This window comes from Endocarpon pusillum, assembly GCF_000464535.1.
Source record: "Endocarpon pusillum Z07020 unplaced genomic scaffold scaffold5579, whole genome shotgun sequence".
Lineage (NCBI taxonomy): Eukaryota > Fungi > Ascomycota > Eurotiomycetes > Verrucariales > Verrucariaceae > Endocarpon > Endocarpon pusillum.
Genome location: NW_006916526.1, coordinates 13426 through 36546, shown reverse-complemented (window position 1 = coordinate 36546; position 23121 = coordinate 13426). Strand labels below are relative to the sequence as shown.

Genomic DNA, 23121 nt, shown 5'->3' with positions numbered 1-23121 from the left:
CACTTTTGGAACTTACTGATGGGGAGCCAGGCTGCGGGAAGTCGAGGTGGTTATAATTGGTAGTCTCCTAGAACATTCTACCCCAATATGCAGGCCACGGCCAGCTACCATGATAGGGTCATGTAAGTCAAGATATAAGGCCGATACTCAAGGAAAGCCAAGGTGTTTTCCAAAAAAGCCCGCCATCGGCAGACATTGAAGACCAAGCCACCAGGATCATGTGCGATTGTCGCACAGAAATTGTCTTCTCTCCCCCCTAGTTAAGGAGCTGTAATAATGCAGCATATTCACTGGCCAGATCTGAAGGACGCTGGAAACAGAAGCGCCTCCGACTCCATGCTCGAAGACCATGCTTAAAGACAGATATCATGCCAAAGAAGTAGGCCGCCATCCTGTTTCAAGCTCCAGATACCCATAAACCATCCCTGCCCATGCCCTTGTACCAGAGCACATCATTTCCCTCACCACTCATCAAGTTCGCACTCATTTGGATCTTCTCATCCTCTACTTTCGCTCCAGCCCCACCCAACGTACCCATACTGTTACCTGGGCTATTGGCTGTTGATGCGCTCCCTCCTGCGGCTGCAAACATCTTCTTCCACCCACTCGAGTTCGTCCCACTACCTCGCTTGAGCTTGCGCTCCCCTTCAAATGCACCTGCTGCAGCATAGTCGGGGTTGATCATACTTCGCCCGCCGGGCGCCGGCGGGGGAGGTGCCTCATCTGGCGGCGCAAGGATCCTGGACGTTGAAGACGTCCTGCCGACCGCATTGAGTGCTGAGCCATCAGACGAAGTCCGACGGTGTATTGGACTGTGGGGAGGCGTGCACGCAATCATATCGAGGAGTTCGGACTGATTTTGGAGGTCCTTGTTCCTTGGTTTGAGTCGCAGGTCTTTCGGGTTCGTCGAGTTCTTCTGCGGCGAAGCTGGTTTGCGCTGCGATGAGCGCGATGGAGGAGGCTGCTCCTCGGGCTTGGTTTGGCTCGGCTCGATTTCTTTTGCCGCCTCCTGGATGCTTGCTGTTTTGCTATGGCTTGCGGATGGGGCCACACTAGAAGCAATGGACTGATTGGCTAGGGACTCTTCTGGCGTGATAGGAGGCGGTGTTGGTGACGTCTGCTGAGGTGGTAGCTTGTAGAAATCTGAATACTAGCGCATGGTAGCACTTGTCAGAGGTGTGTCAAGCGGTTCACCTTTGGCCTCCTGTGCTGCAATATCTGTAGCAACTGGTATATCCACCTGTGGTCTTACATTTGTGGTGGGCGTCTTTTCACCGTCCTGCTCCGTCGTCAATTCTTGGACTGATGCCTTAGCAGTATCGAGCACGGGTACTTGCGACCCACGCTCACTAAGACTTGCGTCGTAGCAAGTGTCCTTTGATTCGTTCTCTGATATCGCTTGGGTGTTCGAAGCATTAGATGCCAGCTCTGTGAGTGTCGTCGGTGTATGCGTAGTATCGGGAGGCTGGGAAGGAATGGCCCTTGGCGTCCGCTCAGGTTCTGGAGACCCTGACGAAGGCACAGATATCCTGAGCGAAGCTCTAACCGCTGTCGCTCTTTGAGCTGTCGCAAGGATGTCTGGCAAGGCAGTATAAGAACTCGGCTCCTTTGTGGGGATGAGAGCAGGTGGCGTAGGTAAACCTGGATCAGGACTCGAACGTAGTGGTGGAGATACCAATGGCGGCGACAGCTGATTTTCGGTTTGCCGCGTCCCCTCGACACTTGGAGAGGTATTTGCTGGCGCTGGCGAGAGGGTCGCTGCTTCGGCTGGTTCAGATTCAGTTGTTGACTCCGGTGCCTGTAAAGACTGCGGTGATTTACGAAAAATGTTCAGCGACTTTGAAGATGATGGCGCTGAACTATGCTCTTTGTTTTTATGTTTCGAGCCGAGGTGAATGAGGAGCCCGCCTTTCTTCGGCGTCTCATTGGTCACAGCACTCTCATCAGGCACCTCAGCAGGAAGCTCTATGACCGTACCGGGCTGACCGCTGGGGACTCCTCGAGGGAGTCGCTCCTTGAGACCTGGTTGCGCTAACGACCGAATGGCACTTTCAGACCACATGAACTTGGGCGAGCTGAGAGCTGGAGCCGTTGACTTCGGTGTCGCTGGGAACCCCGCGCCTGATGGCTTTGATGGCTTTGATGGTTTTGAGGGCTTTGCGTGACTTACGACGGTTTGTGCGGATCCTCTCCTCGCAACGGACCGGAATTTCTCCGCCACCGATGGTTTTTTTTCGGACTGCGACTGAGCAGCTTTTGTCTTCTCCTGCTGCTCCCGTAGAACGTCCAGACTGCGCCTCCTGAGCTTCTCATGTGCAAGCTTGGCTCGGGAAGCCTGTCGCGCGGGTACCATCAGATCAGGCGCCATAGGCAGAGGCTTGTTTGGTGGCACTTTTGGACTTGGCTGAGGTGATCGGGAAGACGTCAGCCCAGGGGATTTTGCTTGTTGTTTCCGCGTGACAGTACCTCTCTTGCCGCCCGAAACATCTCCGTTCGCAGGACCACTGTAAGGAAGCTGTGGTTGTCACATCAGCGCTCATTCAGCTCCGGTCCCCCTTCTCCACTTACCAAAACCTTTCTGCTTGCTATTCCTGCTCTCCTCTGCATCTCTCCGACGATATTTGCTAACTGTACGAGACTCACAGCGAGCATCTTTCCTTGCAGTTGAAGGTCCGTAAACGCACGAGTCCACCCTTCCACGTTGCCAAGCATGGCAATATAGACCGCGTCCATCTCGGGTGTCCTATCAGGCCAGTTGCTCTTCAGCTCTGTCAGATATTTCCCTAGAGCCCCAGTAGCGTCGATACCCTTCTGGACGTCCTTCAGAGCGTCCTTCATGGCTTCGGAAGTCCTTTCCACAATGTGCTCAATCTTCTCGTTTCCTTCGACAATGGAGCTTCTGAAAGTCCTGTCGTCTAGCATGTGATCAAAAACTTCCACATGCTCTAAAGGTAGTCGTAGATAGCGTAGTCTTTCCTCTACATCGCTTTGAGCAAGATCGAAGTCCTCAGTGGTGCGTTCTAGAAAGCCGTCAATGTCGTCAACGTGTGACTGCAGGATCCTCATGACCTCTTCCTCCGACTTGGCCAGACCTTGAGCGAGAAGATGGAGACCGAACGATAGCTGTGCTGAAAGCTTCCAGAGAGGATGAAACTTCTCCCCGGGTCTCTGCTTCCAACGTCCTGCACATACCCGCTCGTACCTCTCGCCCTGAAGGAGCATCTTGCGTCTTGCGATTGAGTCTGTTTTCTGTTCACCCTCCTCCAAATCATTCAAAGATTCCATCATGGATTCTTCGAATGGACCTTGAAGTTGTGGCACTGGGTGCCGAGGCGGCTGCGCTGAGCCACCATCCTTTTCTAGTGGTGACATCGTGACCTCCGACAATGAACTTGTGGGGGACCCAGCTTCGAGCCGAGCGTAAAGCTGTGTGTTGGTTATTCAAGATTGCAGAATGTTTTGTCGTGGAGATTTGGTTCGCAGACTCCGCCGTGTTAGGACAATCGTCGCAGGAGTTTGTAAATTGCTCGATGCATGATAATACAGTCCTGCAAGCACACGAGGATTGACGAGGCTTGGAGCAGACTAATTTAGAGGGATCTGAACAAGGTTGTCGGGACTTTCTTGCTAAGCCTCACTAACTAGATAATAGCCACAACTACCAGGAATTGCAATGCTTCGAGTCTCGAGGGTAGCAAGAGGTGGTGTACATTCAGAGGGAGGTCCCTTTAGGCGCGAGAGGGTAAGGGAGATATTTTTTGATTCTACCTACATCACGCTGGGACAATTCAGCATGGCTGCAGGATGAGTGTACCAACGAAGCTCGAGTTTCAGGGACCGGGGGAAATCGACGAGGTCTACTGTGGGCGATGCAATTGGCGTGAGGGCACTGGGTGCGTCCTTTGGTGAAACTCTACCAGGGCACAGCAGGACGAGCCGATTGGCTTCAAGCCGGAAAAGTCAGACCTTTTCGAAGACAGAGGCGCGAGCTTGTTGGCCCCAATGTTAGAATAGCAGCGAGCCGATTTTCAACTGGACGGCAACCTTAAATAGTTAAGTCATCCTTGCCACCAGCGTTGGGTCTATCAGTGCTGATTGATTCAGTGGTGACAGTCCTCTTGAGTCACAACATGGCTTAGGTTTACTCGTCAATATGGGATTAACAAGAGAAAGCGTCCAGTCCTTGAGACAAAGCACAGGCAAGCTTCAGATGTCAATATGCAGGGAAAGCTTGCGGAATGCCATTGCAAATCTCTCCAGAAGCACATGAAACACAGTAATAGGCTGCACGGCTGGGATGTGCAGCTTAACTAACCAGTGAAATCAATCATCCTAATAGCTAATCGTCACTCGTAGTGTAGCCTGACTACTCAATTACGTAGTAACCTGACTCAGGCCCAAATTCTCCCGTCTCTTGCCAGGCCATCTAGATTTATCGGCCGGTTCCGAACATAGACAATGCGTCTTGAAGTTGAAGACCTTGCAAGCTTGTACAAGTTCCCCACGGGCCACGAGGCTGAAGGAGCAAGCACACTATCAAGTAACCACTCCATCTATTTTCGGAAGCCTCATGTATACTACTGTCCCTTCTCGAGACAGCCATGGCAGATCTATATCCTCTTCCCTCTGAAGATCATTTGCGGTCATTGTATGTAGGACGATCACTTGATGGGATCCCAACCCCAGCAGCGATCATCGATCAGGCGAAAGCTCGTCATAATTGCCATCTACTCCTTGATGCTGTCAGTCGCTATTCCTGTTATTGTAGTACGTGGCGCCGGTGAGGCATTTTGTTGACCAATGCTAGATTAAAGCTGCGGGTGTTAGCTTTCGAGCTCATGTGAAGACGCACAAGACTACTCAACTGACTCGTCTCCAAGTGGGAGCGGATTGCAAAGATGTCAGACTAGTGGTCTCTACGCTGATGGAGGCAGAACAGCTGGTGCCGCTTTTGCTCGAGTACAAGAGCCGAGGAGCGGCTGTCAATGTGCTTTATGGTGTGCCATTAGGACCGTCACAGGCGGAACGATTCGGTGCGGTGGGTAAGACGATGGGAGAGGGTAGCATTGCTGCCATGGTCGACGATATTGGCCAACTTCCTGCTTTGACAGTTATCAAGCACTTTGCCGGATTTGCACCCGCAGTTTTTGTGAAGATCGACACTGGCTATCACAGGGCAGGTCGTGCACCTGGGTCGTACACTTTGAACACGCTGCTAGAGCAGATTGATGTAGGCGAAGATGCGGGCAATTGTGTTTTCAAAGGATACTATAGTCATGCCAGCGATAGCTATGGAAACAACACCCCACAAGAAGCAATAACTCGGTTAATGGAAGAGATAGAACTGTGTGGAGTTGCAGGTAGGAGCCTATCTTTATCCCGCAAGTATGGCAGAAGACCTGTGATATCGGTCGGAGCTTCACCAACTGCGGTATCTGTTCAAAACATTGAAACTGGATCCGTAGATGTCGAAATTGCAGGCAAATGGAAGGAACTTCTCAAAAACGAGCAATGTCATTTCGAGGTGGAAATCCATAGTGGTGTCTACCCACTGCTAGACATGCAACAAATTGCCACCAATGCAAGACCGTTTCAAGGCGACCCTCATGATTCAATCGCTTTGACGGTCCTGGCTGAAGTTCGCAGTCTGTACTCGGAACGTAAGCCACAGGAGGCTCTCATGGCGGCTGGTACCCTCGTCTTGGGAAGAGAGCCATGCAAATCATACAGTGGTTGGGGTGTTCTGACACCGGACGGACCCGAGGAAGATCAAGTGACAAATGGCAGAATTGTGGTCAGTCGAATTAGCCAGGAGCATGGGATTCTGTCATTCGAGAATGGTGGCCTCGATCGCGCATTGCCTCTTTGGGTGGGGCAGAATGTCAGGATTTGGCCAAATCATGCTTGCATTGCTGGTGCTGGTTTTAATTGGTACTTCATAGTTGACTCGAGCTCAGAGTCCCCAAATCGTGTCATTGACATCTGGGTTCGTTGGCGCGGATGGTAAGAAGATCGTGGCGATGTAGCACAGTGGCTTTACTTCTGTACGAAAATTCTCATTCTGGTAAGGTGGTGAAGTTAAAACGTTTAAACTTCGTTCAGAAGTGGATCAAAGAATGTTGTGAGCATTGAAAGGTCGGAGAAATCCCTAAAAGTAGAATCTAGAGTCTGAGACGGGTCAAATTCATCAGCCGCTCTACCTGTAGCACCGGCATTGTGAGAGGAAATTTTGTCTTGCAGTGGCTCGTCCATTGTAAGAGAATCCTCTGGGATGACTTTCTAGGACATAGGACTCTGCCACCAAAGATAACAATTGCCAGGACAAGAAAGTTGGAGGTCCGTACTCGCTCAAAGTAGGCAAGAAACGACCCGTGGGAGACACAGGTTTCAACAAGTGGCTTCTGCGTCGCCGAAGGAAGGACGGTAATAGCTCCTATATCCTCTAGAAAACGCAACCAATGTGGATATCGAGATGCAGTTGTCGCTCTACATCTCTACATCGCGTGCTCGACGTACTGTCTCTAACATCACTAGTGCTTGAGGGCTCTGACGTGCAATGCCCTTCAGACGGTCACTTAGGCCTGTTAGGACGCTTTCCGGATTGAGATCTGAAAAGCTTCTTTGGCCTCGAATGGGGATCAAGCTCATGCTGATCGTGAGCTGTTTGGGGTGGCTGAACGATGCATTGAGCAAAAGCGTGGCACCACTTCCTCTTATCTTGGAGTGGATTGTTGGAAGTGCTCACGGCAAGATCATCAAGCTCAAGGCATGTGACCAATCAACCACCCCGGTCATCCTCCTGCTAGCGAAGCGCATCGAGGCGTAGGAACGCAGTTCCAATACTGAGCAGGGTTTAGGGAGACGGTGGGAGGTTTCGATGCCGCAATCAATGTTGAGAATATTCCGACAGCATTAGGGTTAATACTTTTCCGTTAATCATACTGTGCATGGCGAAAGCCTTGCGAATCCTTAGCGTAGTATCTGGATTTGCTGGCGCGGCGTTCTCAAATAGAAACAGCTGGTCGGGACTCAATAAATAGATTCATTAGAGGTACTCTATGTCAAAATCATACCGAGCTTCGTCTGATGTGATATAGAAATATAGTAGTTGGTATAGATATAAATCGATAGAGTTAAATCTTAACATAGTAAGTTTTACTTTTCTTGAAAGAGTCTCATATGTTCAAAATCTATATCGAAAGAATCAGAAAAAGCTCAGCATCATTTTGACATAGAGCTTATTTAATCTCAATACGTAGAAGGCGTGCACGCCAGCAACTCTGCACGAGCTCCACATTTTCGCAAGACTTTCGCAATGCATAGTATTCTCCTACGTAAGCGGCCTATGATCTTTGGTTGGAGCTGGTAGAAGACCATCAAGCATTGTAAGAACGGCCATTCCCCATTTCCCCGTTCCATATACTCCTTATGCCAGAGAAAGAATTGCAAAACCAAAGACTTATCTGAATGTGCCCATTCCTATGTTATGGAAATTGTTCTGCATTAGTTAATGTATATTTTAGGTGTACTGTGGCTCGCTGATCTCACTTTCCCAGCGAATACAGACACAAAAGCAGACACCCGAGTATTACGGATAAAGACCACCTCCTCCTGAAGCAGCCCTTTCAAAGTGAAACCTTACTTGTCGCGGCGGCCTCGGCAAGCGAAAATGGTACATATCGCACAAAACATGACTGATAATGCTGACACACGTATGATGGCTGAAGGACAGGCACTGTCTTGCTTCACAACAACCAAAAAGCGAGCGCACCCATGACACCGAGCAAAGCGGTGCCCCACCTCACATCCGCAGCAATAGCCGCGCCATTCGTAGCCGACGGCTCAGCTCCTGAGCTCGTGTTGGTGGCTGCTTCAGCATTGCTCGCGTACCCACAAAGTCCTGAACCTTCCATCTGTGCTGTTGGGAAGAAGGCTTTCGGTTCTCCAGCTCCCATCAGGGCGGTGACATTTCCTGCTTCATTCGCATTCGACCTGGTACAACTGAACACCTCGATGACTTCGGTTCCTATCTCATAAGCGCTCGGACCTACACTTAACTCATATTCGCCGCCTCTTTCACCTTGGTTGGAAAAGACGGCGACAATCTGCACACCATCAGGACCTTTACGAGTAGCCATGGTAGATGGATCGAGGAAGAGCTCGATTGAGTGGTTGGAAACGTAGCGTGAATCGATACTGATTGCGTGGTTACGCAGAGCGTTGAGTGTGGCGGTAAGATTATAAAGAGGGGCGGACGTGTCGTATGGAGTCCCGCTCTCCGACCCAGACCACAGGGGAGCACGGTTATAAGGAGAGTAATTGCCGGGCATGTGTTGTTCTTGGCCTTGGTACACTGGAGGAGAAAATGTCAGCATGGAGGAACAGAATTAGCGATTGGGAACATACTGGTTGGGATACCATCAGCGAGGATGGTGAATGCGATAGCATTCTTAGCTAGAGCTAGGTCTGGCACGAGCGAGGCGAAACGAGGCAGGTCGTGGTTTTCGGCGAAAGTGCCCAGCACTGAGGTGTCTGTGCAGCCATCGTTGACATCGGAAATCATTTCTGAAAGTCCTTCCATATCGCCAGCGGTGAAGGCTTGAATCAGAGGAAAATAAACGGGGAAATTTGGTAAGCCGGAAATCAAGTTATCCCTTTGATATTTGCAGACGTTGTCGACGACACCACTGAAGATCTCGCCAAAGGTGAAGACACCTGCTGCTTCAACGAATGGTGGAAGATATTCATTATTGACGTGCTTAGCTGCGTCGATGCGAAGGCCGTCAATTGAATAATTCGCGACAAGACCCGTGATCCAGGTACCGATCATGTCTGTGACTTCCTGGGATTCTGTGTCCAGGTCAGGAAGCGCCACATTAGTGACACCCAGCCAGCATTGTTGAGCGATTTCGTCGTTATCATAATCCGTGATATTGCAGTATTCGTGATAGTACCTCTCATCATTGAAGGGCTGAAGCTGGGAGTAGTCAATTGTCTGGTCGGGCATTGATCCATCGATTGCTTGAGCCATATTGTTGATAACCACGTCGACCATCAAGTACATGTCTCGGTCGTGCAGCGCTTGCGAAAGGTGGCTTAGATCGCCAGCAGTCCCAAAGTTCTCGTTTATGCCGTACATGTTGTTTGACCAGTAACCATGGTATGCCTCCCCATAGCCGGTATCTTCCCTGATATTCTCCACGACTGGAGAGATCTGGACAGCGGTGAAACCCATTCCTTGGATATAATCAAGCTTGTTGATCAAGCCAGTCCATGTACCTCCGCAGTAACCGTCTATGTCGGTACATTCCTCTGATGAGCCGTCGCTTCTGGCAAAGCGATCAATCATGACCTGGTAGATGGATCGACTGGCCCACTCTGCCGCTCCGGGTCCGGCAGATGCAAGACCACCCAAGGAGGCAGCTGCCGCCAGGATCACAGTAAATCTGCCCATTTTGTCGTTTCAGAAGCCCTCAAGATGTTGGGGGTCAAAAGCTAATGCCGCGGCAAAGAGAATCGGTCGCGTATAGGTGTATACAATAGGCGCGTCACAAACGAGAGATGTGGACGCGTACAGGAAGTGAAAGGTAAAGTATGGCAAGTTGAACGAGTGATGAAAGGATGACAGAAGGACTTCAATGCATGCTTTCGAGCAGAATAAATCAACGAGCGTACTGCAGAAGCAGACTGATGATAAAAGCACGTAGAGAGATTTGAGATAGCAAAAAGATTGGCGCAAGAAGAACCCACATGATACATATGGCATCCGAGACAACTGAGCTGCAGTTTATTGCTGGAGCTAGCCAGGATGATCGGCGCGCCGCACCCACAACATGCCCTGGCTACCCCTCTCTATCTCATTCATTTCCAGTCGACTTCTTTCTGGCACGATCTCTTTAGCATGCCGATTCGCCTAGCCGAGGTGTTCCATAGTGCTATTATATCTGGCCAAAGTAATTTTGGTGGGGCACTACTACGGGTACAGGCCTAATTTTTGTACCCCCCCCTGCTGAAAAGGTTAGTATCCGTACAAAACATACTACATACAATTAGGTATAGTCGTCCGCATTATGGCCTAAATAAGATTAGTCTCTAAAATCAAGTTTTTACATTCTATTAACACCTCTAACTGCTTGACATCTTGTCTGTATCTACTGAAGCAGCTTTTGTAAGATATTTAGAAGACATAATATACCATGAAGCAGTGCTTATAGCTCATCTTATCATCAAGCTCATTAGTATCTATGCAGAATTAGTAGAATGCGTACAGAGTGAGATGAGTAGCATTTGCAGGATGAGCAAAATTCGTGCAAAATAGTGACGCAATGCTGACAGGGATGCTGGCAGGTGGGTTGTGTAAAAAACATGTTTGTAAGATATTTTGACCAGGGGGGGGTACAAAAATTAGGCCTGTACCCGTAGTAGAAACTTTCGTTTTCGCTAGCAATGCTGCCTTTTTGACATGTCTGCACATGACTTTTTTTCCATAAGTTTTATGACTTATTGATCTATAAGTGTCCAATGATCAGTACTAATGATAGGTAGGTTCCTCACCACTTGCACATTGTTTTAGTGGTTATTCAGTGGTCATATCACGTTGGAGTAACAGATTTTTTAACGGTACAGATGAATTTGTCTCGGCGCCCCACCCACATTACTTTCGTCAGATACCACACTATAGTAGTCTCTCTCAAAGTTGTCCACACACCAGCTGGCTAGCCCCTGAGGGTCACAGCTGTTGCGGCAGCAGTAAAGTAGCGTTGTGTAACCGAGGCCCAGTCTACTTATTGATGATTGGTGAGTCGCCTGAGCTGCTCAAGCACTAGTAGTTAATTGCTCCTTGGCTGCTTTCTCAATGCAACTGGGAAAGGTTGGTGAAATTTCTCAATAATCTATGGACTGCTCGGGACATAAAGGTGTCACAAGAATGATTCATACGTCCATGCAATGCCCGGGTGCGGAGATTATCTCTTTGAGGGTGCTGGTGGGTGTGGCATGCATCATCCACTAAGAAAAGGTAGACAACGATAGCCAGGATATATTTAAGGGTGAAGAGGAGGGAAAGCGTCTCTACTTGTGGTCGATGTTACTCCTCCCTTACTTGTAGCCGGGAATTGGCTGGGTGAAACAATCCTCTCTAACAGCTGTGAGCAGACAGAGGAACTCCAATTCGAATTGATTCCGCAAGACGGTGCACCAATGGCTAGCAAGGAAGGTAATTACAGCTCTTGACTGGACCTCAATTCGAGATGCTCCTTGGTAGCATAAACTTTTACCTACGAACCCATGACTAGCCGCCGCTCTCACAACTCATCATGAGCTTCCTTTCCACCATCATCGGTGTCCGAAACCACAGTCTTAACCGCCTCTGCTGCCTCGCTGGCAACACTCTTCACGCTCTCAGCAGCACCGCTCTTGACGCTTTCGGCAGCATCACTGACAGTGGCTGCAGGTGCTTGCTTGCCCATCGTCTCTTCAGCATCTGTCATATCAGCATCATCGGTATCGTTCGCCACATAGGCGTCGACCTTGTATTTGCCATTCTCTTTCACAAAGTTGGCAAGATCCTCCACCGTGCGCGAACCCTGATAGTCAATCGGCGAGTCTTTAGAGCCGGCTGCAAAGAGCTTAATGGTGGGAAAGCCAGCGATCTCCTCTGGAACGTCGTTGGCGGTGGCATCAACCTTGGCGATTGTGACCTTTTCATTAAAGTCAGGTTTAGAGGTGTAGAGCTGAGCAAGTTCATCGTACTTGGGCGCAAGACTGCGAATCTGTTTAGCAAGGCCAGGGACATGCCTAGGATATGAGAACATACGCTTTGCAATGACCACACCAAGGCGCATAAAATTCAACCAAGACATCCTTCTCGTTGTTAAGCACGACGTCGTTGTAGTTGTGTGCCACGACCACAGTGACAGGACCTTCTTGCTTCTCCGGAATGGGCTCAGACTTGACACTGGGCTCGATCTTCCCGTCGAGATAGTCAGCCACAAACTTGCCAATATCTTTCTCGGTGATCTTCTTGCTCTGATCGAACGGGAATTTCTGGTTCTTGACGGTTTCTTGAATCGCAAATGCCGGCCACGTGCCAACCTCCAGGTTGAGATTTCCAGCGTGGGCGCCGAAAGCTTTCGCATCAATAGTAGCGAAGCTGATTTTGCCCTTGTACTTCTCCGCGAGAGGCTTTACTACTGCGGCGAGCTCGGCTCTCTCTTCGGGGGTCTCTGAGAAAATGAAGGCCAGAGGCAGACCGGTCTGGGCAAATCTGTTAGTCTTCATCTCGAGGGATCTCCTAAGCCAAACTTACAGCCATGTATCCGGCGTATGTTTCTGGTCCGATTTCGCCTACAAGTGGGACGCTTGCCGTCTTCACGAAGTCCTCAATTGCTTCTGTAGTGAATTTCTTGTCAAATGTGGCCACGCCTTCATCGAAATCCTTGTACATGACAAGTCCTGGCTGTTTGACACCAGCTGCCTCCGCTAGTGCCGCATCGCTGGTGGCACCAAATAGTAAATCGTCACGCATCGAATCGGCGACCTTGGAGAACGTTTCGTTTGATGTCTTATCATCGGAGGCAAAGTAAGCAACGAGGACAACCTTATCTTGCGTCTTGAATTCCTCCAGCGTGTCGCTAGTGAGCGTTGAAACAGCTGGTAGAGCTTGTTTGGTCATGTACGAGATAATACTAGAGGAAGTCAACGTCAAAGTAAATGTGAGACACCTGCTAAGATAACCTTACGCTGGTGCTTTGCGAGGTCCTGAGTATGCCTTGACATTATCAAGTCCACGGAAGACCTTGACCGTAGGATAGCCATCCACGCCGAATTCCTTGCAAAGATCTGCCTCCTCGGTGCAGTCAACCTTTGCCAGTGGTATGTTCTTCTCCTTCAATGTCGTAGCAGCCTCCTCATACTCCGGGGCAAGAGCCTTGCAGTGCCCGCACCACGGAGCGAAGAACTCTGCGAGAACAAGATCATTGCTGTTGACGAAATCCTTGAAAGTGTCGGTCTTTAGGTCGTGGACATCGCTGGATAGCACGCCCGATGCAGCTAAGAGGGAGAGAAGAGTGGCTTCCCTGAAGCTGCGCATCTTGAAGGGTTGTTAAATGGAAACAGAAAAGATGTAACGCCGGCTTCTCTTATCAGAGGGGGGAATTGTGAGGAAGAAAAATATGTTTATCGAAGCTCTTGAATAGATTTGCGTGAGGCGCTCGAGTGCAAAGTGGTAAAGGTGTCTTCAAGCCAAGAATAGCTACACACCCACTACTAGTACTATACTACACGGCCTAGAGCGTCCTCCAGTCCAAGGCCATCACTAATATTAGATCCGAGGTTTTGGATCTAACATAGATTAGGCGATATGTGCACACAAATAGCACCGATCAGGCATTAACTATTGGAAGGTTTTACAGGATGATTCAATAACCTGAACAGTTCATCTCTGTGTATCTATACAGCCGATTGAGACTCAGGCGGCCCGTTCAGAGCAAGCGAGACACTACCCAAGAGAAAGATGAAGCTGCACCCAACCAGCGCCGCCGCTTGGAAACTCGCTTCCGGTATCATGCACCGAGAGCAATAAAAACATGACCCTCGGACGTTGAGGGCATCGAGAGTAGAGACACGGACTCTCTGTATAATGGATTTCTCATAGTATGTAGCTGGTGGCAGCACATACTTTTCTAGCCCCATGGCGGTGTTCTCTTACTCTCTCTTCTCTGCTTCTAATTCTGCCTGAGCCATCTCTTGAAGTGCGTCGATAGCATCCGTGTCATCCTCTTCAGGGCTTTGACCATTATTCTCACCCGCGACCACTGGGTCCGTTGCAGCACTCTCCTGCTTCTCCTCTGCAAGTTGTGTCGATGGGTCGGCTTCCCCTGCACCCTTCGCTGGATCGGCAGTAACCCGTACAGGACCTTCCACATTGGACGCAGCAGTCGGCTTCGGCTGGTCCAGATTCCAATCAATGACACCCTCATCGCCATATCTCTCCTTCAGCCATTCGTTGGTTTTCTTAAAGTGTCCACAGGTCAGAAACCCTTTATACGCACTCAACGGGCTCGGATGTGGGCTCTGCAATACCAGATGCTTTCCAGTCGTCCCCAAGCCTTTACACCTCAATTGTGCTGGGTATCCCCATGCTAAAAATACCACTCCCCTCGTCCGAGTCTTTGCTACAGTATCGATCACTTTCTGAGTGAAGCGCTCCCATCCTTTGTCCTTGTGACTGGCTGGTTCATGAGCACGGACCGTGAGACAGGTGTTGAGCATCAGAACCCCTTGTTCAGCCCATGGGGTGAGGAGTCCCAGTTTGCGAGGTGGAGGCGTGAACGAGGGATAGTCGTTAGCTAGCGCAAGATATATATTCTTGAGGGAAGGAGGGGCCTCGGTAGGAGGTCGGACGGAGAAGCAGAGTCCATGTGCTTGATTGTGATTGTGGTAGGGATCTTGACCAAGGATCACCGCGCGGACTGACGGCAGAGGTGTGTATCGGGACCTTGCGGTGAATCTTCGTAAGCAAAAATGACAGAAAACGGTTGAACAGGTTCAAAGTTTACCAGGAATAGATTTCTTCCAAGGGTGGGAACACCTTCTTGCCTGACTCGATTTCGCTTTTGAGGAAGCGCTTGAGATTAAGAAAACTTGGAGTTAATATCTCATCTTTCAGATGTGCCAGCCAACTCTCATCCAGTGTATCGATCTCGAGCTTCAGTAAAGTTCTTTGCTCAGGAGTAAGCTTTGCAACCCATTTCGCTTTATCGAACCTAGGAGTCACTAACGATATCAAAGAGGACCCGTTAGCAACACTTCCGGCAGGCTTGGAGGATTTCGTACCCGACTTTGGGCCGCCGAAAAAAGAAGTAATGCTCGCGTTGGTCTTTGGCTTTTTGGGTTCTGCAGGCGATGAGGAAGGAAGGTCGTTTGCTTTGCGCTTCAGAGGTCCATCAATTGGGGAAGACATGATAAATTTGGATTGGGAAGTTTGGGGCTGTCTAAAGTACAAAATTGGCCGACAAGATGGAATTGATTGCGAGGTCAGCTTAGGGAGATTGTGTGATTGAAAAATGCGCATGCATGAAAGTCTACAGCAATTGGGCTTGGTGACCAAACCTATCTCCCAAGTCGCGCTTTTTGGAATGTGATTTGGTCAACCGCGTTCTAAATTGCCAAGCAGAGAAAAATCTGCCCCAAGCTCACCTCTGGTCGGGCCCTACTCGAGTACTACTAACTATGTAGAAGTAGGGTGATGCCGCTCTTGCTCACCCCGGTCTCACAGGAGACTCAGGTGTGTCTCACCTTCTTGGAGGACGTGCCGCTCACCAGAAAAGGGCTAACTTACACTGACAACATGAAAGGCTAGTGGATGACAACAGCTGACAAATGTCACGTGAAATGCTAATGCAGGAAAGGAAGGTCTTGGCACTCCGGTGCTTCAATGATGCACTGGGATCAGAGCAACAGCGCAATAAAGCTTCCTATTCCGGATAGCAACCTCATGTGTATATTCCCCAGCTAGATCCCCGGATACCTGTCTCTTTTATTATTCTTTTTTACAAGTTATAGTACAAATATAAGGAAAGACTATACTTCATACAATAGATTAATGTAAGATAATGAATTACCGAGATTTTTGGTAAATACATCTGATATGTAGACACTCTATCCGATTTAGGTGCGGGACACAGTCATTAATTAGCCCCTCTGAGCATATTATCATGTGACTTGACACACTAAACCCTCTGAGCTAGTAGCTGAGACATGGGTTTAGCAGGGTTCAGAGTCCTCAAAGTCGAAGGCTGTGGGGGGAGCTTCAGCACTCGCCGCAGGATTTCAACACTGGCCAAAAGTCGCCACCGTCAAAGGAAAGAACACTTATCGAGATCAGATACCTGGCGAGTCTGATCCTTCGCCTGCACGACTTCTCAGACGCCAGAGAGTCGAAGTGCTACACGCAATGAAGATCAGTCCGCCGCTTATGGCCGACGGGGGCTCCAACAACGAGGATTTAGTCAGAAGAATGGTAGCTATGGGCTTCGAGCACCATCAAGTCCATCAAGCTTGTGAAGCGGCCTTCTTCCACCCCGAGCGATCATTCTAATACCTTTGCGAGGGAATCCCAGCAGATGTTCGAGCCAAGCTGAGTCCATCTCCTGCCACGCCCGAGAATCCGAAGCCCTCTTCAGGCTCATCTAAGACACTAGACGCCCTTAGCGCTACTTCTTCATCAATTCTGCCAGCCAGGGTGACCAAGAATAATCAAACCTTTAAAGACCGCATCCTGAATGATGTGCAACGCAGCTACTCGAAATTCGGTGATGACAGCTCTACTTTGGGCTATCCCTTCCCTACAAAGCTGTCAGACAACCATGCAGACAACAAGACTGATGAACCGCTGAGCCCTGAAATTCTGGGATGATCGATGCAACAGGGCAGGACGGCCTTTCTCAGCCGAATGTCCACTCGTCCAAAGGCAAGGAGACCACTGCCAATCCACCAAATCAAAGTGATCTGCCTCATGTGCAGTCCGAGCTCGAGATGGAAAAGATACTCCCACTCAAGGATGGTGATCAAGAAGTTCATTTATTGGATACAGACTTTGATCGAATCTCAAGTCTCCTTTGTCAGGCTAATCGAGAAGAATGGAGCTTCCGACCACGCACCTATGCAGTTCTCAGGATGATCAATGCTGTTGATTTAATGGACGACTTTATGCAGTTAAATTGCTTGGATATCGCTTTACCGTATTCTGGGAGCAATCTTCCCCGGAGCCTCTCACCAGAGCGGAGATATCGATTCCGCAGAATGCAAGGTTCAGTCTTGACCAAAGCAGCAAGAATCGAAGGTCGATCAACAACTCACGCAAACTTTGCGGACAATGCAGACAATCACCTTGAGCCTCTCAATAAGCTTGGTGATGGCGGATCCGGAACTGTCGATCGTGTACGGAGTAAGCTCTCTCGTAAGATATACGTGCGAAAACGACTTGACCGCCAGAAGACCTTTGAAGAGAGTACGAAGTCTTTGAACTTCTTCAAACGTGAGGTAGATGCTTTGAAGCGATTGAAGCATCGCCACCTTGTTCGTTACATCGGATCGTATACAGATCCACAATTTGTTGGTATCATCATGGAGCCCGTCGCTGATTCGGATCTGCGGGTTTTCTTGAACCAAAAATCATTTGATCCAGCAGAATATCATTGCATTCGAGAAGCATTTGGGTGTCTTTGTACAGCTTTCATGTATTTGCAAGAGAAAAAGATCCGTCATAAGGATATTAAGCCGGAAAACATACTTGTCAGACAACGGAAAGTTTACATCACAGGCTTTGGCATCGCCAGGGACTGGCTAGCACAAGTGAAAAGTACGACAACCGGTGAGATTGGGCCTATTTCTATGGCCTATGCTGCACCTGAAGTAGTTGCAAAGGAGCCAAGGAGCACATCTGCAGATATCTGGTCTTTGGGCTGTGTATACCTTGACATGATTGTAAGTCACTGAAAGAAAAACCCCTCCCCCCTGGCGGATTTCACTTTTGACAATTTCCAGACTGTGTTGAAAGGCGAGACTTCAACATCTAAGCTCACTTACTTCCGAGGTCATGGCTCATCTGGTGAATATCCCAGGAACAACATGGAAGCTTTCAGGGACTGGGTGAAGAAGCTTGAGTCAACAGGAGACAATGCACCTCTTGACTGGATTAAAAACATGATCCGAGAAAAACGAGCCAGTAGACTCACTCCTCAACAACTAATGTCCCAAATTCTTGAATGTGACGAAGAAAAAGACTTCTACGGGCTTTGCTGCCGTGGACAAGATGAGGCTGATTTACCTGCCGGGATAGGCGAAACCGAGTCCGAGGATTGCTCAAGTAGCGAAGGTTCGTCTGCATCTTTTACTTGCAGTTCATGGCCTGCTGACACTTCCTTGAGGCAGATTTGTCCGATCATAAGGCGTCGAAGAAAGGCCCGGATCCGGCCGTTGTAGAGAAGCACCTCTGCATCGCAGCCCGTGCCCAGGATTTGAAGGCCTTGAAAAGATGGCTTCGCAGGGCTGCTCGCATGCAAAAGCGCTATTTGGATACTCGCGCTATACGTCAGGCAGCCGCGAATGGAAATGAGGAGCTTGTGGACATTTTGATTCAATTTGGCTGCAACCTGGAGCTCAAGTCCAACGGCAGAACTCCGTTATGTACAGCAGTGCGGAACTCTCGTGAGGGCACCACCGAGCTGTTTGCGAAAACCAGGATCGCCCTAGATGCGCAAGATTCTGCAAAATCAAACACTGCCCTTCATCTCGCGATCCGGAAAGGCTTTCGTGCTGGAATGAGAATACTCCTGGAGGCTGGTGCTTCTACAGATATCCGCAATGAGATTGGAGATACACCTTTGCACTTGGCTTCTTTATGCGGAGACTTACCGGCTGTGGAGATGCTACTTAAGCATGGTGCAAAAATATCGTTGAAAGACAAACATGACCGCACTGCATTGCATGTGGCTGCAGGGGATGGACATTCAAAGGTGGTGAAGATACTTCTCAAACATGGTGCAATAACATCGCTTAAAGATGAGCAGGGGTGCAGCGCATTACATAGAGCTGCAAAGTATGGACATACTCAGGTCGTCCTCGTACTCCTTAACCACGGAGCTGATATTGACGATTATGATGGTTCTGACTGGGTTCGAACGCCACTTTTGAATGCAGTGGTATTTAAGCGACCAGAAACCGTGCGACTTTTACTTAAGCAGGGGGGCCAACAAAAACCTTCCGACAAATGGCACTGACAGACAAAAATTGACTCCTATATACTGCGCCATTACACACGACTTGCGGGAAATTGTGGCAATTCTGCTCAGCTTCAAGCCAGACCTGGAGACCCGAGACCAACGCAACGATACCCCATTGCTCATGGCGATCCGGCGAGGGAAAATCGACTTTATACAACCACTCCGTACAGTTCTGGCCTTAGTCTTTCAATTATGGAGTTCAAGGACTTCCATATGGTAAAAATTCTCATCGATAATAAAGTAGACCTAGAGATTCGAATTCGAAACAATGTCCAAGTAATAATGCTACATGTGGCAGCGCGTTCTGAGAACTTGCAAGTTATTGAATTCTTGGCAGAGAACGGTAGTAATGTCGATGCAAGAGATAGGGCGGGAACGACTCCACTCATGCTATGTGCAAGATTTGGCCAAGCTGCCAGTATGGAGATACTGATGAAAAAGGGAGCGTCAACCAAGATCCAGGATCAAACGGGAGACACAGCTCTTCACTACGCTACATTTGCCGGCTCTATGGAGAATGCCACGTTCCTTCTGCAATCCGGAGCAGACCCAATGATCTACAACAACAATGGTCTCGTCCCAGGAGCCGTTGCGAATAGGCGGGGCCACAAGGGGGTCAGAGATTTACTCATTAAGGCTGAAGGTGCTGGAAGGGTGCCTGCCGCTTGAAAATCTACAGGACTTTTACCGAGTCGTGGGTAGGGGCCGGGCGGTCTTTCCTATGGACAATAAGCCAGGATCGGCCTTTGCTGACCTGAGACTTGCGACATCGCCAGGCACTTTCAAGGCCTTGACGTTTTTCATCCTTGTTGCTAGGGTATACTGCCTTGCAGGGCCTTTCTTGCTAACTGAGTTCCAGACAATCCAAGTTCCTGGTAGAAGCTTTGACATCGCCGTAGTCCTCTTTCTAGCACTACTACCACTTAATATGTCGAGCCCTGTGTGCACTCTGATTGGCCGAATTCCATCGGCCATTCCATTTTGTAATTCCCGAGGTGAAATCTTCTACTATCTATCTGTACGAATTGCCTTGAGTTCTCTACCTTCCAGAACTGCCTATGTGTAACGTGTGACAAAATGGAAATTGCTAGCACGGCGCTAGGAGGAGTATCTCTGGCTGTTCAGCTCTCTCTTTGCTGTTTAAAAGGTAACGACCTCAGAGTGGTCGGTCTCGGAGTTGGCGCCATTAGTACTGACAGTGAACGCGATTCCGTAGGCTATGAAGTGATAAAATCAGCCTTGGAAGCGTCAAAGGATTCTTGCACTCTCTCTAATCAATTTGAGATAGAGCAGTTACGTTTGCAAAACTTTGTCAAAGCTGCTGGACTTGCGGGTGGAGAAGATGAGAACCGTGGAAGTCAGACCGTAGACGGAGCAGGCGGGAATCGTGGAAGTCAGACACTTCGGGCTAACACGATGCTTCTTTTGAATATCCTGTCTGAGATCAATCTGGCGCTGGAAATGTTTGCACGCAATGAACCACATCAAAAGGGTCTGCCAAATGAATATGTGCATCCTACCATTTCCACCAATGTCAGCGAAGGCTATAGCACTCTTCTCAATATGATCTCCACAGTCCTGAGAAACACCCGGGTCCTTAGGGGTGATTCGTAGCTTCACATGGAGCGCCTTCCGGAAGAGTGAGTCTGAGAAGATACTACAACGGCTCGTTCGACTCAATGATTTGTTGCATGACCTTTTAGAGAGCCATCAACTGCGTATCCTGCAAGAACAGCAGCAGCAGCATAATATGGAGCTTGTTCAAACACGAAACACGGTGGCTGATTTACAAAAGCTGGTAGAAGCAGCTCACGCCTCCAAAAATGCTCACAGTCGGTCTATGAAATGGCAGCAAACTGTGGATGCAGAACTCGAGGACCTCGCTTCTTTCAAAGCTCTGTATACCTCCTTGCTGGCGGACAACACAGTGCAAGCGCGCGAGATTAAGATAGAACCCTCTCGGATACAAATTCAATCACAAAGAGATGTGAAGCAAGACCACCCGCGGGCAATCTACACACCTGATGGTGATAGTGAACAGCAAGTGTGGATCAACTGGGAAGACAGGGATATTCCAGGTAACGATCCTGCACCAAAGTCGCTCTCATCTCTAGAAGAACTCACCATTCTTTTCATGGCCCCGAAGCCAGACGAGTTCTGCACTCCGACTTGTCAAGGGTACAGTATCTTGCAACAAGCGGAACTACCACCCCGTCCCGCTCTGATCTTCAAGAACCCTCCCGGCTTTGATCCACAGGTCCAGCCCGTGTCTCTCTTTCACGCGTTTACAACCCACCCGAAACCATCTCTGGTCCATCGGGTCGCTCTGGCCCATAAGCTTGCCCAGAGCCTACTTTATCTCCATGCCGTCAACTGGCTCCACAAAGCTCTGCGCAGCTCTAACATTCTCTTCTGCCCCTCATCCGACGCCGCAGCTCTAGATGTCTGCGCCCCATACATCACCGGCTTCGACAACTCTCGCCGCTCACGCTTCAACGAGGCCACGAGCGAGGCGCCGCGCGTGGGCCGTATGGAGGTCTACCGGCACCCGGAGACCCAGCTTGAGGGCCCTATGCTGCCATATCGCAAAACCTTCGACATCTACAGCCTCGGCCTTGTCATGGCCGAGATCGCGCTGTGGCGGCCCCTCGTCGGGCGGCATCCGGGAGCGGTGGCTCATGTCGGAGCCTGGGCTGCTCGGATCGCTCCAGGCGGAGGTCGGCGAGAGGTATGCCGCGGCCGTGGAGACATGCCTAAAAGGGCGGGACGCATTTTGTGTCGAGCGGAGAGACCTGGAGACAAGCGCGGACACTGGGACGAGGATCCAGCGGGAATTTAGTGCTCAGGTTGTGAGATCGCTGGCTGAAATCGTGGTTTGATGGCGATTGCTCCCGGAAGCAATTTTTCAAACGGAGGATCTTGTGGTCCAAAGCCACTCATTCAAAACTTATGGAGAAGAGAGAGCGTTGATATACCAAAATAGTGACCATTGTTCCCATCCGTAATTGACAACGAAATCGGCCCTTTCCTGTCCATCCAATGGAGCCTTGGCTTCGCAAATGGAGGCCAAATAGAGCAATAACGGTAACAGCAAGCTTAAATAGGCAAATACGACCCGTATAAATGATGAGGTGGATGAACTGAATTATCTATCCTGCAGATTCTATCTAGTTAAGAAGGAGGAGCAGGCTAACCTACCGAGGCGCGCAGACGGTCACGTGGGCCAAGAGTCACGTGGGCTAAGAGGATTTGGCTGTTCGCGTACGGCCAATTCCAACAATAAAGACGGATCAGCGTGTGGAGCCGCATCGGGATGTGGAGATACATTGTAGAGTACAAGAACGTAGTCTTGTCTCAGTCCCTCAGACGTACTCTGCGACCTAGACAATGACGAAGTCAAAGTGCGCTAGCACGTCTGAGCCAAAACTATAGGCTGATTGTCATTTAGCCCCACAGAAAAGGCGAGCTATACCTATTTAGGCGAAATATATGTGTATTAGCTTATAATCTGTAATTCAACAAGGTGGGACTCTTCCTCGCATACTCCGTACGCACGTTCAATTTGGGCAACGAATAAAATTTCCATCCGTATACTATTTTAGCTAAGGGACTTGAGGGAGTGGCCTACCCTGCCTGTATGGACAACCCTATCCCACGCGCCGGTGGTGAATTTGCTTCCTTTTAGCGTGCCAAGAATTTTGGGTCTTGGCATGACTTTTTTTCCAATTTGGAGGATCAACGCCATCAAGGCCAACTTCTACATGGAATTACGCAGGTCACAACGCCAGCGAAAGCCTAAAACTATATGGGAAGAAAAGGGTGCTCCTTCTGCAGCTAGAGACCCCAAAATCACCAATAGAACTGACCGAACGGAGCAGAAAACGGCGCTCAAACCTGTTGCCAGTGGACCTCTTCCGAAAACGCTCGAAATTGACGCTAATCGACTCCCTGATCTCCCTGCTTACGAACCGCCATTGAAGTTACGATTTGAGCGTTCAAAATCGCTTCTAAAAGGTCTCTCGCAGCTTAATACGTTCCAAAAACTCCTTACGCCCTCTATTATCAATAGAATTGTTGAATCAACGAACAGCTATGCACAAAACGCTCGAAATACGGATTTTGAAGAAGAAGAAGATCCTGAATCCTTTTTCAGACCCTGGAAACCAGTCAATATAATCGACATTTGGCGATATATCGGCTGTTTGCTTTATATAGGATATTACAGATTATCTAAACACGAAGAACATTAGAGCGAGTCTGGCTATTTAGGTTAATTTATAAGCCTAGTAAGATATAAGCAGATTTATCAATATTTTATACTTCGAGATTATATAAC

The 23121-nt window shown here is 49.3% G+C and overlaps 8 protein-coding genes across 8 annotated transcripts; 4 read left to right on the top strand and 4 right to left on the bottom strand.

Annotated features, from left to right (window-relative positions):
* Positions 1-397: 397 nt before the first annotated feature.
* EPUS_07280 (uncharacterized protein) lies at positions 398-3372 on the bottom strand (the record flags this gene model as incomplete). Its single annotated transcript, XM_007806686.1, has 3 exons — positions 398-1143; positions 1195-2515; positions 2569-3372. The coding sequence occupies 3 exons, from the start codon at positions 3370-3372 to the stop codon at positions 398-400; spliced, it is 2871 nt and encodes a 956-aa protein (XP_007804877.1).
* Positions 3373-4601: 1229 nt separating this feature from the next.
* Positions 4602-6007, top strand: EPUS_07279 (uncharacterized protein; the record flags this gene model as incomplete). The annotated part of the gene is made up of 2 exons (XM_007806685.1): positions 4602-4742; positions 4808-6007. 2 exons carry the CDS (start codon positions 4602-4604, stop codon positions 6005-6007), a joined length of 1341 nt encoding a protein of 446 aa, XP_007804876.1.
* A 1738-nt stretch (positions 6008-7745) lies between these two features.
* On the bottom strand, positions 7746-9454 carry EPUS_07278 (uncharacterized protein; the record flags this gene model as incomplete). The annotated part of the gene is made up of 2 exons (XM_007806684.1): positions 7746-8353; positions 8407-9454. The coding sequence occupies 2 exons, from the start codon at positions 9452-9454 to the stop codon at positions 7746-7748; spliced, it is 1656 nt and encodes a 551-aa protein (XP_007804875.1).
* A 1849-nt stretch (positions 9455-11303) lies between these two features.
* EPUS_07277 (Protein disulfide-isomerase) lies at positions 11304-13090 on the bottom strand (the record flags this gene model as incomplete). Its single annotated transcript, XM_007806683.1, has 4 exons — positions 11304-11763; positions 11816-12255; positions 12308-12686; positions 12741-13090. The coding sequence occupies 4 exons, from the start codon at positions 13088-13090 to the stop codon at positions 11304-11306; spliced, it is 1629 nt and encodes a 542-aa protein (XP_007804874.1).
* Positions 13091-13704: 614 nt separating this feature from the next.
* Positions 13705-14962, bottom strand: EPUS_07276 (uncharacterized protein; the record flags this gene model as incomplete). The annotated part of the gene is made up of 2 exons (XM_007806682.1): positions 13705-14497; positions 14559-14962. The coding sequence occupies 2 exons, from the start codon at positions 14960-14962 to the stop codon at positions 13705-13707; spliced, it is 1197 nt and encodes a 398-aa protein (XP_007804873.1).
* Positions 14963-16413: 1451 nt separating this feature from the next.
* On the top strand, positions 16414-19454 carry EPUS_07275 (uncharacterized protein; the record flags this gene model as incomplete). Its single annotated transcript, XM_007806681.1, has 4 exons — positions 16414-17487; positions 17548-17878; positions 17935-18725; positions 18786-19454. 4 exons carry the CDS (start codon positions 16414-16416, stop codon positions 19452-19454), a joined length of 2865 nt encoding a protein of 954 aa, XP_007804872.1.
* Positions 19455-19862: 408 nt separating this feature from the next.
* On the top strand, positions 19863-20399 carry EPUS_07274 (uncharacterized protein; the record flags this gene model as incomplete). The annotated part of the gene is made up of 1 exon (XM_007806680.1): positions 19863-20399. The coding sequence occupies one exon, from the start codon at positions 19863-19865 to the stop codon at positions 20397-20399; it is 537 nt and encodes a 178-aa protein (XP_007804871.1).
* Positions 20400-20535: 136 nt separating this feature from the next.
* On the top strand, positions 20536-21624 carry EPUS_07273 (uncharacterized protein; the record flags this gene model as incomplete). Its single annotated transcript, XM_007806679.1, has 1 exon — positions 20536-21624. One exon carries the CDS (start codon positions 20536-20538, stop codon positions 21622-21624), a length of 1089 nt encoding a protein of 362 aa, XP_007804870.1.
* Positions 21625-23121: the final 1497 nt, after the last annotated feature.